The 16,038-nt window shown below is 39.0% G+C and overlaps 2 protein-coding genes across 10 annotated transcripts in view; one reads left to right on the top strand and one right to left on the bottom strand.

Annotated features, from left to right (window-relative positions):
- CCDC102B (coiled-coil domain containing 102B) overlaps window positions 1-15,721 on the bottom strand; it is a 368,750-nt gene extending 353,029 nt beyond the window's left edge. For 4 of the 9 annotated variants that reach the window (XM_055102590.2, XM_055102591.2, XM_008952665.5 and 1 more), the window contains exons 1-2: window positions 15,587-15,721; window positions 14,356-14,421 (exon numbers count right to left, since the gene is read on the bottom strand). The gene's annotated coding sequence lies outside the window, so the exon portion shown is untranslated. Of the gene's footprint in view, window positions 1-12,817; window positions 12,951-14,355; window positions 14,422-15,336 lie in introns of those variants that run through there. The other 5 variants (XR_008621924.2, XM_055102594.2, XM_055102593.2 and 2 more) reach the window with 5 other exon arrangements.
- Window positions 15,722-15,815: 94 nt separating this feature from the next.
- The window catches only part of TMX3 (thioredoxin related transmembrane protein 3), a 40,985-nt gene continuing 40,762 nt past the window's right edge, over window positions 15,816-16,038 (top strand). Inside the window, exon 1 of the mRNA XM_003827284.6 lies at window positions 15,816-16,002. Within this exon, the coding sequence (XP_003827332.1) occupies window positions 15,957-16,002 (46 nt within the window). The 5' untranslated portion in view covers window positions 15,816-15,956. The remainder of the gene's footprint in view (window positions 16,003-16,038) is intronic.

Below are 16,038 nucleotides of genomic sequence, written 5' to 3'. Positions count from 1 at the left end.
ATAAAAATCTTAAATCCATAATGACCAGCCCAAATAAATATTAATTTAAATGTGCCAAAGAAGATCAAGATATCAGAATATTTCTGCTGAAATCTTATTACTCAGTCCTTTTGATACTGTTGATACCTTTCTTATATTGATACAGGATGCAGAATACAGTTCAGTATTAAATACATCATGTAGAAGACATTTTCTGACTCAAGGGATTGACTTCTTAAGTGTGACATTCAGTCAGATGAAGATATATGAGACATCCATAACCAATCTACTATTACTTTTTAAATCAGTAGGATTTGCCTACTTTAAGAATATGAACGAGTGTGAGATTACATTAATGTTTAACATTTTTAAAATTCAGGGAAAAGATGATAACAGATCATAAGTGTTCTAGTCAATTGCTTATCTTGAGTAAGCTGCATCTATCTATCAGCAGACAGAAGTATTACATGAGTGGGTCACGCTGTTGAAATTATGAAAAAATGGCATAAAACTACAAATAAGGTCCAAAATATTTCTTCAGAGTCCTGGAAAAGTAGCTAAGTGATCCTCTTGGACTAAGTCTATAAAAATGAGTAACCTAATTAAATGTAACATTAATTGACTTTCATAATTGGGTTAGTACCTTTGAACCCTAGGGATACTTAGAAGTAAATATAGAATTTTTTAAGAGAAAGAAAACACGGCACTAAATTTTTTCTATTTTTATATTTTTAATGGATAAGAGAATCTGACCTATTGTAATGATGATCTGAAATCTAATCTGAAGTATGTAATAATGGAATTCATTTATATAAAATATCACATTTTATATTTAGTATTAAAACAACTAAGATAAACTTAAGTTTACTGTATTTAGAAATATAAATTCTACTCACATGAACAGTGCATTAAGGATTCCCATTGTTCTACAACCACACACAAAATGAAAGTCAATGGTACGTCAATGAGGTCTTATTTTGAATTTATTACATTTTAATGAAGTAGAGCATCTTTGAATATTATTTGATGCTTACATTTCCTCTTCTATAAAATGTCTGTCCATATGTTTTGCCCACTGTTAGGTGCTTTGTATTTTTCTTATGTTTTATTAACTTTTTATAGTAGTTACTTAGTTGCACATAACAATTCCAATTCTGTTGCTTGTCTTTTCACTTCACTTTCTTCATGGTGTCTTTCAATTAATAAACCAATCTTTTCCCTTTGACTTGCAACATTTGTATTCAGGAAATCCTCTTCTACCACTAAGTGTCAAAGATGTTCTAAATATTCTTATCAAGACTTTCATGTTTTGCTTGCTCATTTGTCTTTTTTCTTGCTGGAACTGCTTTTTGTCAATTGTGTAGGGTTTGGACCCAAATTAATTGTTTTGTCTTTATGGGGATTAAAATTGTCTGAGTACATTATAAGCTTTTCTCCAGTTTTCTCCAACATGATATATCAAGTCATGTGTCAAGTTTGAATTCATTTCCGAGCTATTGTATTCCACTGGTCAGTTGGTCTATCCCTGTGTCAACACTACATCGTCCTCAGTAAAATCTTGATATCTAGCAGAATAAGCTCTTCCATCTTAGTTTCTTGGATATACTTGGACTTTTGCTCTTCTCTATAAATTTTTATCAACATATCAAGGTCCCTGAAAAAGACTTCTTAAAATTGTCATTGAAATTTCATTGAATCGATAGATAATCTTGGGGATAACAGGTATCTTGTGATGTTATCTATCCACTGCAGTGCTTTATCTCTCCATTTATTGGCATCTTGTTTAATTTCTTTAAATAGTGTCATAATTTTCTTCATATAGCTGCCACATCTTTAGATTAATTATAATGTAGCATTTTACTACTAACATTAATGATTTTTTTAAATGCATGTTTTCTCTTGATTGCTATTTTAAAGTAACACAATGTATTACTGCATAATGACCATAAACCTAGCTACTTTGGTAAACCTTTACTAATGCTTATAATTTGCATGAACTTTTTTTTTTTAATTTACTCCCGCAGAATACATGGACTTTTTTTAAAAAAATCAATATATGGTGCCTTATCCATGATTAACAACAATTTTGCTTTCCTTTCCCATCCTTACACTACCCCTTTCTCTTTTTTCTTTTACTACACAAGCTAGGATTTTCAGTACAATATTTAATAGATGTGGTAATATTGAACTTCTCATCCAATTCCAGATATTAAAGGAAATTCTTCTCTTTTTTTTGTCTTACTCTTAACAATGTTTGATGAATATTATTGATCCTTATTGTGTATCCTGGTGTTTCTCAACATTTCAAGCAGGATAACACCCAGAAAAAGTTATAATTTTTTAGGGCACATTGATGTAAACCATGAGGCTGCTTAAGGCAAGCAGCAATAGACTACAGCATTCTGCCTGCTTCAGGTCACAGCCAGCTGTGCCTAAAGCTGAGGAGATAATGCAAGAGCACAGTTGCAACATAATCTTGGTGCACAGTCTGAAAGCTTCACCTTGACATGAGGAATTTAACTAGGAGGACAAAACTCATGCCATAATTTTGTTTCTGTTGTTCAATCTTTGGGTAGTATTAGCAGCCATGGATTCAGATACCGAAATGCAAAGCCAAATCAAGAATATCTATTATGCTTGTATATTCTATTCAAATACCCTTGAATGAACAGGAAATGAGGCAATATAATCTACTTCCCTGTTATATGTTAGACTTTCTTCCCTGGGATTACTTCTCAGAAATGACTTCAAATGTTGCCTCTTCTGCTGGCAAGCAGAATAATCTATTTTTATAAGAAATTTGAGCTTCAGCAGAGTCCAGTAGTATACATTGCCAGTCAGCCCATCACTGCATGGCTTGACCTCCAGAATGTCCACTCATTTCATAGACCCATATTGCCACTTCAAGAGATTGAACTAAAGCATCAACTTGTTGATTCCAATCACCTTGAGAAACTAGAAGTTCTTTGATGAACAACAGTATGATTTACTTTGATTTGCACTCAGAATTATATAAAGAGCAATATCTGAGACAGGGGTCTCTTTATTGTCCAATTATCTACAGTCCACTTGTCAGACCAAATTGAAAGTCCATTAAAAACAGTCCAAGAGTCAATATGCACCCAAATCATTGGGATTTTATTTGTGTCAATTCTATTACGGCCAGGAACAGAGCCTGTAATTCTGCCCAGTAGGCTGCCAATCTGGTCTATTCTCCCATGAAGAATTTACTAACTGCTGGACACAAGACAGCTGCTTTCCATACTGACCCATGGCACTCCATTCTGGAATCGTCACCTGTAAACCGGGCCAATTGCCATGTATCCTTGAGGCAACTGGTAGAAAGGTTAGGCCTGCCAGTAGCAGTAGCAGCCAAGTCTTCAGATGGCTTTTCAGAAAGTCCTAATGGAAAAAGGCCACTTGCTCATGAATACATTGAGTCCCACTGCATATCATAGCAGACTGCTTCTGTGAAGTTACTTCCACGTTATGGTGGAATTTCTATGAACATTTCCCTGCATGTTGGGATGCTTTATTGACATTACTCATGACATAAGAGGTAGTTCAGGAGTTCATAGAATTTTATGTCCTCCAATTATTGGGGCTGTATTAATAAATGCCCAGTGACTATCTAGTAACTGTCTTTAAAAGAAATATACCAGAGAATGGTACTAGGTAATTTTCTATTCCAAAAACACAGAAGTCACTATTGACCATGGTTATGGGCTTTAGCCAGAGACTGGAGTCAGTATGAATGCAGGTGACTGACATCCTGAATATTATCTCAACATTAGCACAATATGGTCCAAACAGGACAGCTTCAACTACAGGCTCTGCAGTTCCAAGGCTTGTTGTTTCGTTCAAGCTTCCCTTCAAATGGACTTTTTCCAGGTGATTTAATGGGATGGAGCCAATTATATCCCAAAGTAGATGATACGATTTTTCCAAAACCCAAACAGGTCTATTTGGCATTAGTTCTCTCATTTAGTCTGAGGGGAGAGGAGCAAGAACCTTTTCTTCCTTGTAGTCTTTTGTGTGTCATTTGGTACTCCAATCCATGGACTCCTCCCAAATTTTACAGTCTTTACAGGGTCCTAGATTTGTTTAGGGTTCATGAACCATCTGCAATCAGATCCCCAATCAGATTCATGATCATGGTAAAGCTGCTTTTAGCTTGACTCTCAGTTTCAGAGATAATCATAGAATCATCAGGATAGAGCATTAGGACACTGTATTGCATCTAGATCTGCCTCACCAGATTGTGACAATATGCAGGGAGGAATTCAAGAATCCTTGAGGCAAATGTATGTTGAAAACCATTCTACATGAATGCACATTGTTGTTGACTCTTCCTGACATCTAATATTGCAAAAAAATTAGCCAGGTCAATTACAGAAAACCAGTCACCTTTAGCTTGTTTAATAGTCTATTTAGCAGTTGAATAGTGCGGATTATATCAGGGACTTCTGAAGCTATTAAAGTTATTGTTTAATGGAGTTTCCAGTAACTACTGATAGTCTCCATCGTCCATCAGCCTCTCTCACTGGCAACATCAGGGCACTATACAGAGTGTATAGACACAAACACGCCTGCAGGTAACATTTCCTTAATTAAGGCGGTAATTTTTTGTTGCTGTAGGCATATGTTAGCATTTCAAATTTATTATTTGAATAGGCTTAGGTAACTCTAACAGTTCCCATTTGTCATATCCAATTAGTACTGAATGAAGAGCAGACCTACAAGTTATTTCATATGTAAAAAATTTCACTTAGTCGGAGGAAGAATTTGCAGCTAATTATTCTATCCATACCAATTATACATTCAGGTAAGGGAGATATCCCCATGGTATACTTTTGAAAATCATGTATTTCAACTTTTAATGAGATTTTAATGTTTATCCTTCTTCCAGAAGCATCTCCCCGTTCCCCTAAATTAATTCTATCACCCTGAATGGACTCATTAGCAGACCGAGGCAATGTTCCTGTACCTAACTGACATAAAAGGGCTGCTTCTCCACCTCTAAGCCATTTCACCCACACATCTGTACAAGGCCTTGGTTCCCCCACAGGAATTTGGTCAAGAGGCCCAGTCCTTCACATCACCCTTCTTCATCCATTATTGCCTGTGGTAGACAGAATTCTAAAGGTGTCCACTCCAAGTTCCCATACTCTGCTCAGTCAATCAAAAACTAATCCAGTTACTGCTCTGAAGGGATTTTGCGGATAAAATTAACCAGGTGACTTTAAGATATGGAGAGAATCTTGGATTATTCAGGGAGACCCAAAATAACCACACAAGCCCTCAAAAGCAGAAGAGGGAGAGGTGCAGCAGAAAGGAAAGTTGAAGAGATTTGAAGCAGGAGAAAGACTTGCCCCACTGTCACTGGCTTTGAAGTGGGCCATGAGTCAGGAAATGTAGGTGGAGAATAATTCCCAGACAGAAGTTGTCAAGGAAACAGAGCCCTCAGTCCTACCACCACATACAAGTAAATTCCAACAGCAACATTAGAAGCCTGGAAGTGGGTCCTTTCCTAGAGACTTCAAAAAGGAGCAGAGCCTTCTGACGCCTTGATTGTAGATTTTTGTGACCTGAAGTAGAAAGACTAGCTGAATGTACTGGATTTCTAATCTGCTGAACTGGGACATAATAAATTCGTGTTGCTTTAAACTGCAGCAATAGAAAATTAATATAGTGCCTTACTATTAAAAGCAGGTATTTTGCAGTGACACAGAATCTACCTGATATGGTTATCTGTGTCCTCATCCAAATTTCACACTGAATTATAATCTCCATATGTCAAGGGCAGGACCAGATGGAGATAACTGAATCATGAAAGCAATTTCTCTGATGCTGTTCTCATGATAGTGAGTTCTCATGAGATCTGATGGTTGTATAAGGGGCTTCCCTCTTCACTCGGCACCGCTTCTCTCTCCTGCTGCCCTGTGAAGAGGTGCCTTCCGCCATGATTGTAAGTTTCCTGCGGTCTTCCCAGCTATGCAGAATTGTGAGTGGTTTAAACCTCTTTTCTTTATAAATTACCCAGTCTCAGGTATTTCCTCATCACAGCAAGAGAACAGTCTAATACAGTAAACTGGTACCAATAGAGTGGAGTGCTGCTATAAGGATACCTGAAAATGTGGAAGCGACATTGGAACTGGGTAACAGGCAGAGGTTGGAACAATTTGGAGGACACAAAAGAAGACAGGAAAATGTGGGAAAGTTTGGAACTTCCTAGAGACTTGAAGGGTTTAGAAGACAGGAAGATGTGGGAAAGTTTGGAACTTTCTAGAAATTTGTTGAATGGCTTTGACCAAAATGCTGATAGTGATACGGAAAATGAAATCCAGGCTGAGGTGGTCTCAGATGGAGAAGAGGAACTTGTTGGGAACTGGAATAAAGGTAATTCTTGCTATGTTTTAGCAAAGAGACTGGCAGCATTTTGCCCCTGCGCTAGAGATCTGTGGAACTTTGAACTTGAAAGAGACAATTTAGGGTATCTGGTGGAAGAAATTTCTAAGGAGCAAAGCAATCAAGAGGAAGCAGAGCATAAAATTTTGGAAAATGTGCAGCCTGACGATAGGATAGAAAAGAAAACCCCATTTTCTGGGGAGAAGTACAAGCTGCAGAAATTTGCATAAGTAGTGAGAAGCCAAATGTTAATCACCAAAACAAAGGGGAAAATGTCTTCGGGGCATGTCAGAAACCTTCACACAGCCCCTTCTATCAGAGGCCCAGAGCCCTAGGAGGAAAAACTGGTTTTGTGGGCCAAGCTTAGGGCCCCCCAGCTCTATGTAGCCTCAGGACCTGGTGCCTGTTTCAGCTGCTTCAACTCCAGCCATGGCTAAAAGGGGCCAAGGCATAGCTTGGGAAATTGCTTCTGACAATGCAAGCCCCAAGCCTTGACAGCTTCCACATGGTGTTAAGCCTGTGGGTGCACAGAAGTCAATAACTGAGGTTTGGGAACCTGTATCTAGATTTCAGAGAATATATGGAAATGCCTGGATGTTCAGGCAGAAGTTTGTTGCAGGGGCATAGTCCTCATGGAAAACCTCTACTAGGGGAGTGCAGAAGGGAAATGTTTCATCACAGCCCCCACCACAGCATCCCCACTGGGGCACTGACTAGAGGAGCTGTGAGAAGAGGGCCTCCATCCTCCACACCCCAGAATGGTAGAACCACTGACAGCATGTACCACGCAGCTGGAAAAGCCACAGACTTTCAATGCCAGCCTGCGAAAGCAGCCAGGAGTGGGGCTGTACGTACCCTGCAAAGCCACAGGAGTGGAGCTGTCCAAGCTGCTCCACATCTTGCATCAGTGTGCCCTGGATGTAAGACATGGAGTCAAAGGAGATCATTTTGGAACTTTAAGGTTTAATGACTGCCCTGTTGGATTTCAGACTTGCATGGGGCCTGTATCCCCTTTGGGCCAATTTCTCCCATTTGGAATGGTTGTATTTATCCAATCCTTGCGCCCTCATTGTATGTAGGAAGTAACTGCCTTGCTTTTGATTTTGCAGGCTGATAGGTGGAAGGGACTTACCTTGTCTCAGATGAGACTTTGGACTTGGACTTTGGGTTAATGCTGGAATGAGCTGACGTAGGGGGCTGCGGGAAAGGCATGATTGTGTTTTGAAAGGTGAGAACATGAGATTTGGGAGGGGCAAGGGGCAGAATGATATGGTTTGGTCCTGTGTCCCCACCCAAATCTCATCTTGAATTGTAATAATCCCCATGTATCAAGGGTGGGACCAGGTAAAGATAGTTTAATCATGGGGGCAGTTTTCTCCATGCTCTTCTCATGATACTGAGTTCCCACAAGATCTGATATTTTTAAAAGGGGCTTTCCACCTTGCTGGGCACCCATTCTCTGTCCTGCCACCCTGTGAAGAGGTGCCTTCCACCATGATTGTAAGTTTCCTGAGGCCTCCCCAGCCATGAGGAACTGTGATTCAAACTTCCTTTTTTTATAAATTACCCAGTGTCTCATATTTCTTCACAGCTGTGTGAGAAAGGACTGATACACAACCCACATAACAAACCTGCACTTGTACTCCCTGAATCTAAAAAAAAAAAAAAAAATTTGCAAAAAGAAAAAAAAAATAAAAGCAGATATTTTGGAATTCAGTGCTGGTGCTGGAGGCTCATGAGAACCTTTCTCTATCTGAAATTCCCCTAATCTTAGACAAGCCAAGTATATTTGCTTTGGTATTTTCATATCTTAGGAAGTTTGAGAAGAAGCAGTTTGTATTTCTCTCGCTTCCTGAAAAATTTCATCAAAGATCTGGCGGGTACTCTGCCCATTTGTTCCTTTTTCATGTCATTTTAGTTTAAACATCTAAAGGCTTCTAATTCTTAAACATCTAAAGAATTCTTCACCTTTTCTTTTTTTAAATTTACTTTCTTGTACAAAACCCTACACTTTGTGTAATATTATCTTGAAGTCTGATAGGAGGAAGTTGGGAATAAAAATCCAAAGCTGTCTCTTTCACATCCTTTTTAGGTCCCCAAAGCAAAATCACATATTGTGTTCATGGTGGTGGGGTGTCTTTTATAACAGCAGCACTCATAAGCTGAATGAGGAGCATCCCAGATGGAGGTCATTTCATTGTCATATAGTCAGGCCAGTAATGTCTGTATCATCAGCATTTCTGCAGCTTCAGTCGACCATTTAACGACAAGGGAAGAGTGGGGAAATTGCCCTTCTCTGGGAATGACTGTCCTTTCTTTACTACATTCCAGTCAGGATGGATTTCTCCTTGAACAATCCCCGCAAAGATAGCAGCCAAAAAAGGATGCGGGATGAGTGCAAACATTCCCCTCTCTCAACAGCATTCAAAGCCAGAGACAATGCTACGGATCTAAAATTCTCAGAAGCCATTTGAATAAAGCTTCATCAGGGCAAGGCTTGTAACCCTGTACAAAATACTCTCTTACTTCACAGAACAATCCCTTACTTCGGTTGTTTCCTCCCTTGTATCATGTACTTGCCCCACTTGAATTATCTTCTTAGTTGTAGCAGGTTATAACCTCAGGCTTAGCTGGCTCACCAAAAGTTATAGTGTCCAAGTTCCTATGGTTGAGGTTTCTTTTGACAGCCAGAGAGGATGAAACGCAACTTCAGAACTTACTTTCGCTTTTGCTAAGGCTAAAAGCAACAACAAGGAACTGGAATTTTAGTCAGCTTGCCTTCAGTTTGCATTTCTCTTCTAATTTTGCTAGCTTCTGGAATTCAGTTGCTATCATTTCCAGATTGCAACAGAAAGTCTTATTATCAGTAACTAATATCAAACACTATGCTACTTCCAACCAAGCATAGTTTGGCAACCACCTCTGTATCAATAGTATATTTTCATCCTCTTTTATCAGATTCTTCCCTTTCTATTTCTAAATAATGCTTAAGTCATATTTTTAGCAAAAAATGAGTCAGGAATCTTATTTTTTTATTTTTTCTGGATGAAGCTCACAAGCTTCATGTTGAGTGAAAGAAGCCAGATTCAGAAGAGTGCATCCTGTATTATTCCATTGATATCAAGTTCAAAACTAATCTGACCTGTCAGAAGTCAGGAGAGTGGTTCCCCTGGTAGAGGCAGTAAAGGGGAAGGGTGGAAAGGAGCACTGGAAAGGGACAAGGGTTGTAGGGACAAGGGTGGTTTTGTGGGTGCCTCAATATTCTTTTTCTAGATCATCACAAGAAACAGTTACATGGGCATGCTCATTTTGTAAAAATTCATTAACCTGCACCCTAATGATATGTGTTCTTTTTTGCACATGTATTATACTCCAATAAATGCTGTTTAAGTAGATGCCTAGTAATTATTGTTGCTATTAACAAATGACTGATCAGGAGTTCTGAGAGAGTAGGAACTTGGGCTGAAAGAGCAATCTCACAGTCTCTGGGTGTCTTTTATTTAAAGGTGTCTGTCTGTCCCACAGGCTGGAGGGCAGGGGTGTGACCATAGTTCACTGTAGCCTCAAATTCTTGACCTCCAGCAATCCTCCCCCCTCAGCCTCCAAAGCAACTGGGATTACTAGTAGACAGACCAACATGCCTGGTTACTTTTTAAATTATTGTGGAGACAGGGGGCTCGCTAGTTTGCCCAGGCTGATCTCGAACTCCTGACCTCAAGCCACCCTCCTGCCTAGCCTTTCCAATGTGCTGAGACTAAGATGTGAGCCACTATGCCCATATGAGTCAGGAGTCTTCTAAGCAATCCCATTTCCAACGTCAACTGTACAAAAACAGAGTTCACTTGCTAAAAAAGACTCACCGGGCTTCATGTAACAATGCTTACAAATCTATGCAGGAAAGGAATACAATGTAATAACAGTGTTGAAATAAGGATATGGATCAAAGTCACTCTCCCAGCAAGGAGTCTGGTAAAAGATTCCATGTGAAAGCGTCTAGCTTCTTCTTTCTATAAGGGTCATGAGTGCACGTTCTCTCTTGGATCAGGAACCACGTTCATGTGCATAGAACGCTTTAAAATGAAAGAACACAAGGTGGAGTCTCACCTGAGTTTTTAAATATTTTCCTAGTCATATATGTATATTACTGCTGCAAAATCAGCCTCAATCCTAGAACCCAATGGAGATTTCACTAAGACCAAATGCAAATCAATCTCACATTAATAAATAAACAATGTAACAAATAAGTAAAAACCACCTGAAAATTCCTTGATTCATGGATACAAAAGCATCATTATTAGCACGTTTTGGTGATTGATCAGTGTTAGTGTTATGCAAGAAATTTAGTAAAACATCTCAGGATAATTCTAGAATTGGTGGATATTAACCTTTACAGCACAACATGTCATAGAATTGTCTTCCTATTCCTAATCTACTATTGATGACAGGTTGAAGTATATAAATTCCTTTTATTCCATTTATTTAAATAATTATATGCTCTTTATCTCTTATGTGTTACTACAGAAAATTTCATTAAAACTTTTTTCCCAAGTTAAACCAAGGCTTGCATTTCTGGACCAAAATAATAATAATAATTTGGTCATGATTATTATCTTTTTCAGTGAACTGCTAGATTTGGTTTGATATTTTATTGGGAACTTTTCCATTTTTGTTCACAAGTGAAATGGGCCTGTTTGTTTTCCATTCTCACATGACTCCTCTGGTTTGGGTACCAAGTTTATACTAGCCTCTGAACAAATTGGTGAGTGTTCCCTATTTTTTGATTGTCTGGACGTGTTTGTAACAACAGTGTGGTTAATGTTATGTTTCAACTTGACTGGGCTAAGAGATGCCCACATAGCTAGTAAAACATTATTTCTAGGCACGTCTATGAGGATGTTTTTGGGAAAAGTTAGCATTTGAATGAGTATCTGAGTAATGTAGATGGCCTCCCCAATTTGTGGGGGGGAGGTGGGGGCATCATCCAATTCACTGAAAGCCTGAAGAGAACAAAAAGATGGAGGGCAGGTGAATTCACTGTCTGTGTTTGAGCTGAGACATCCATCTTTTCCTTGCCCTTGGATATCACTACTCCTGGTTCTTGGGCTTTGGGACTCACACCACGACTTACATCACTAACTTGTGGTTCTCAGGCCTTTGGACCCCTCATTATCAGGTTTTCAGACGGACTGAATTAAACACTTGGAGTGGCTTTCTGGTTCTCCAGCTTGCAGATGGAAGATTATGACTTCTTGGTCTTCATAGCTGCATAAGCCAATGCACATAATAAAGCTTCCTTTGGTTTTCTTTCTCTGGAGAATCCTGATACAGATTAATTTTTGTTTTCATAAAGATTGGTAGCACATATTTTAAAATCAATAGGGTCTCATTTTTAATGGTATAATTTTAAGCTTCTGATTCAATTCCTTTAATTGCTAATTATTAAGTCGTTTTAGTTTTTGAACAAGTTTTGTTTTGTTTTTCAAATAACAATGACTTTAAGTTTTCATATATATTTTCATAAAGTTGTTCTGTATCTCTTTAAGTTTTGCTGCCTATATTTATGCTCTTCTTCTGCTTCCAGTATTTTTAATGTAATTAGTATACTGAATAAATAAAGATTATAATCAATATACAACAGATTTTTCTTCCATCATTCTTTAAAGCATATTTTACACAAAGTGATTTAAAAAGAAATGGTATTTTCTGAAATTATTTTCCCTCAACACCACTAAATGAGACATGCAGGACAGAAACAAGAGCATCACCTGGGAACTCTTGAGTAATGTAAATTGATGGGCCCCACTGGGTCAGATTCTCTAGGGACTGATGAGAATCTGCGTTAAACCAAGCTCTCCAGGCAACTGATGCTTAAAATTTGAGAAGCACTGTTAAAACTATAATATCTATCCATTAAAAAACATAAATGTATGTAGCTTTATTCTTATTTTTAAGCTTTTATTAGGGCCCAAACACAGAAAAGTACAGAAACCCGAAAGGTACAGCTCAACACATTTTCGCAATGTGAATGTATCATTGTAAGCAGCACCCAGATCAAGAAACATGATGTTTACCTGTATCTCAACGTTTAACACGATTAATTTGCCTGCTTTTGAGCTTACATAAATAAAATCATGCAGTACCTTTCTTTAGTTTCTGGCTTCTTCTGTTCAACATTTAGTTTATGATTTGCAACCACGTAGTTCTCCATACAAAAGTTCATTCATTCTCATTGCTATATAGTACTTTACTATAGGATTACAGCACAATTTATCTTCTATTCTACTCTATTATACTATTAGACATTCGAGTTGTTTAGCTTTTAACAATTACAAACTGTCCTGCTATAGACAAGACATTCTTGCATATGACTTTTGGTGAGGACATGTGTCTTAGTCTGTTGGTGCTCTATAACAAAAAAATACAGACTTGATAATTTATAAATAACAAAAATTTATTTCTTAAAGTTCTGGAGGCTGCACATAAAGGAGTCAGCAGGTGTGGTGTCTGATAAGGGTTTGCTCTCTGCTTCCAGGACGGTACCTTCTTGTTGTGTTTTCACATGGCTTAAGGTTGAAGGAGAAAAGGGACTAAGATGATCCCTTCAATCTCTTTTATAAGGTCTCTAATCACATTTGTGAGGATTCCACCTCATGATTAAATCATGCCCAAATGGCCCCACCTCTTAATGTTATCATACTGGCAATTAAGTTTCAACATATGAAATTTGGGTTACACATTTAGACTACAGCAATATGTATGCAAAATATACAAGGTATATATATACACAAGTGTAGCTTATCTGAAAGTCTTTTAAAAAATGTTGTCAAAATAGTAGAATCTTTTACATCTCAAAAATAATTATCACCACTTGAGGTAGATAAGCAGAAAAAAACACTTAAATTTTTCACCACAGAATATGTTTCAGCATATGTAAATTTAGCATGTTCTCTGAACAAAAAAGCCTAAAAAGTTTATTGGTTTATTAAATCATTTTCAGATTAATGCATTATTTTGATCATTTTCACATTGCCTAGATCAGTGATATGCAACGGAAATGTAATGCAAACCAAGTATATAATTATAAATTTTCTAGTAGCTACACTGAAAAATAAAACCAGGTGAGATTAATTTTAATAATTTAATTAACTCAATACATCTAAGCTATAATCACCGCAACATATTATCAGTAAAAAATATTGAGACATTTTACAGTTTTATACTTTCTCCCCAATCCAGTGATCCAGTGTATATTTTACATTTATAGTACATCTTATTACAACCTCTCTAATTTCATCAGAAATACTTAATTGGTATTTATTTTATAGAGACGTGGTCTTGCTCTGTTGCCAGGCTGGAATGCAGTGGCAGGATCACAGCTCGCTGCAACCTCAGCTTCCCTGGCCCAACTTATCCTCCCACCTCAGCCTCTGGAGTAGCTGGGACCACAGGTGTGTGTCACCACATCTGGCTAATTTTTTTTTTTTTTGAAACAGAATCTCGCTCTGTCGCCCAGGCTGGAGTGCAGTGGCGCGATTTCGACTCACTGCAAGCTCGGCCTCTTGGGTTCATGCATTCTCCTGCCTCAGCCTCCCAAGTAGCTGGGACCACAGGTGTCTGCCACCATGCCCAGCTAATTCTCTGTATTCTTAGTAGAGACGGGGTTTCACTGTGTTAGCCAGGATGGTCTTGATCTCTTGACCTCGTGATCCACCTGCCTCGGCCTCCCAAAGTGCTGGGATTACAGGCATGAGCCACCGCGCCAGGCCACATCTGGCTAATTTTTTAATTTTTTGTACAGATGGGGTCTCACTGTGTTGATCAGGCTGGTCTCAGACTCCTCACCTCAAGCAATCCTCCTGCCTCAGCCTCCCAAAGTGCTGGGATAATAGGCATGAGCCACCCATGCCTGGGACTTGATCAGTATTTAGATTTCATAAAATGTACAGTTGAAAAAGTAGATTCACATACCTCAGTTGTTCCAACCACATTAAAAAACTTTCCAATAGCTGAATCAAGTGTCAGTTTTTGAGTTTACTGAAATTAAAAAAAATAAATATTCAGTTACTTCATCACACTAGGCACATTTCAAAAGCTCAATAGCCACATGTGGTTAGTGGCTACACTACTGAAAAGCACAGATCTAGGTCAACTGGCTTTTGTTGTTGTCCACATGTGAACTTAAACTGTAACGCAAATATAAGAAGAAATTACTTCATTTTGCATGCTGTGGAAGACAGAAAACTTTGAAATACATGAGAATGAAAAAAAAAATTGAATATGGGTCATTCAGAGACCTTGCCAAGAAAGTAGAAAAGCTTCTGTATAAGAGTATCAAGGCGATGGTACTATTATAAAGCTGTTCCACCACCACCGGGAGAACATTCCCATCATTTCAACAGTCCCCTTACGTTTTAGTCTACTTTTTTCTTAAAAAAAAAAGAAAAAAAGGAAAAGAGAAAGAAAAAGAAAAATTGAATCTGTAGAGGGCTTGCGCTGGATACCATGCTGCATGCACAAAGGGGGTGACATTTAGGGTTTGCTCTCAATTAGAGTGTAATTTAATCTTCTAGTCACTAGGAATAACGACGTTTTATGACATTTTTGCCTGTTGGAATTTTGAACCTAAGGTGAACCGGCTGACATCATGTCCCCCTTCTGTTGTTGTCACAGGTTTTCAAAATTTGGTTTGATCTAAATTCTCTGGGACCTTATGTCCCATAAAAATTTCATCTAGTTCGTAAGTAGTGATTGCTGCAGTAACCGTCTTATAAAAGTGTATGGTTTTTACAAATCATTGTCGTATAGAAGAAAAAACAGGTAGCAATATAAATATTTCATACTACTTTATCTAGTTTCAAAATAATCAGAAAAGAGCCATCAAAAAATATCCTACGCTTAACTTCATGTTCTCAAGTTTCAAGAGAAAGTTTTTAAAGAGGCAATCCTTACTTTGGCAAAAATGCATTAAAGCTTGCTGCATTTAAGAGATGTCCCATTATGCAAGCAGGTTGAAAGAATATTACAAATACGTTTTGGAAAAATACGGAGTGTCGCGCAGCTCAGCAATCCGCAGTCTTAATGCGCGCCTCTTTCCAGGAATTTGATCCAGCATCAAAACCCACAGGTGCACTCACCACACGGGAGTAACAAGTAAATGATGTGCCAATATTCAACCTGCAAGTGCGTCGTCAGAGCCTACCTCACCCTCAGCATAACTTTCACCGGTATTCACCTTCCCGGAAACGCGCCCCAGTGAACCAGCACCGTTTTCCCTAGTAAAGCCCTTACGCAGGGTTCCCTCGCTCCTGGGCGTGGAGGGGGGCGCCGAGAGCGCAAAGGATTCTTAAGACATGACTGCGCAGGCGCTGCCCTCCCCTCGCATGCGCCGCACTCCCGCGCGTAGCCAGAGACGGAGACTGGCCGGGTAGCCCCGCCCCCGTAGTCGGCGCGGTGCTTCTCTTCCGCTCCGGGTCGGCTCCGTTTCCCTTTCCGGGCGGGCAGGCGGCGGACCCCAGTGTCTTTATCCCTCTTTTGCACAGAGTCAGCTTCTGCAGCTCTCCTGGGCTAGCATGGCAGCGTGGAAGAGTTGGACGGCCCTGCGGCTCTGCGCCACAGGTAACGGGGGCTCAGCGGTCGGGACGCTGGCGGGCG

The sequence above is a fragment of the Pan paniscus genome, chromosome 17 (assembly GCF_029289425.2).
Source record: "Pan paniscus chromosome 17, NHGRI_mPanPan1-v2.0_pri, whole genome shotgun sequence".
In the NCBI taxonomy this organism is placed as follows: domain Eukaryota; kingdom Metazoa; phylum Chordata; class Mammalia; order Primates; family Hominidae; genus Pan; species Pan paniscus.
The sequence above is the reverse complement of the archived record's forward strand: the minus strand, read 5'-3'. Positions and strand labels throughout refer to the sequence as shown.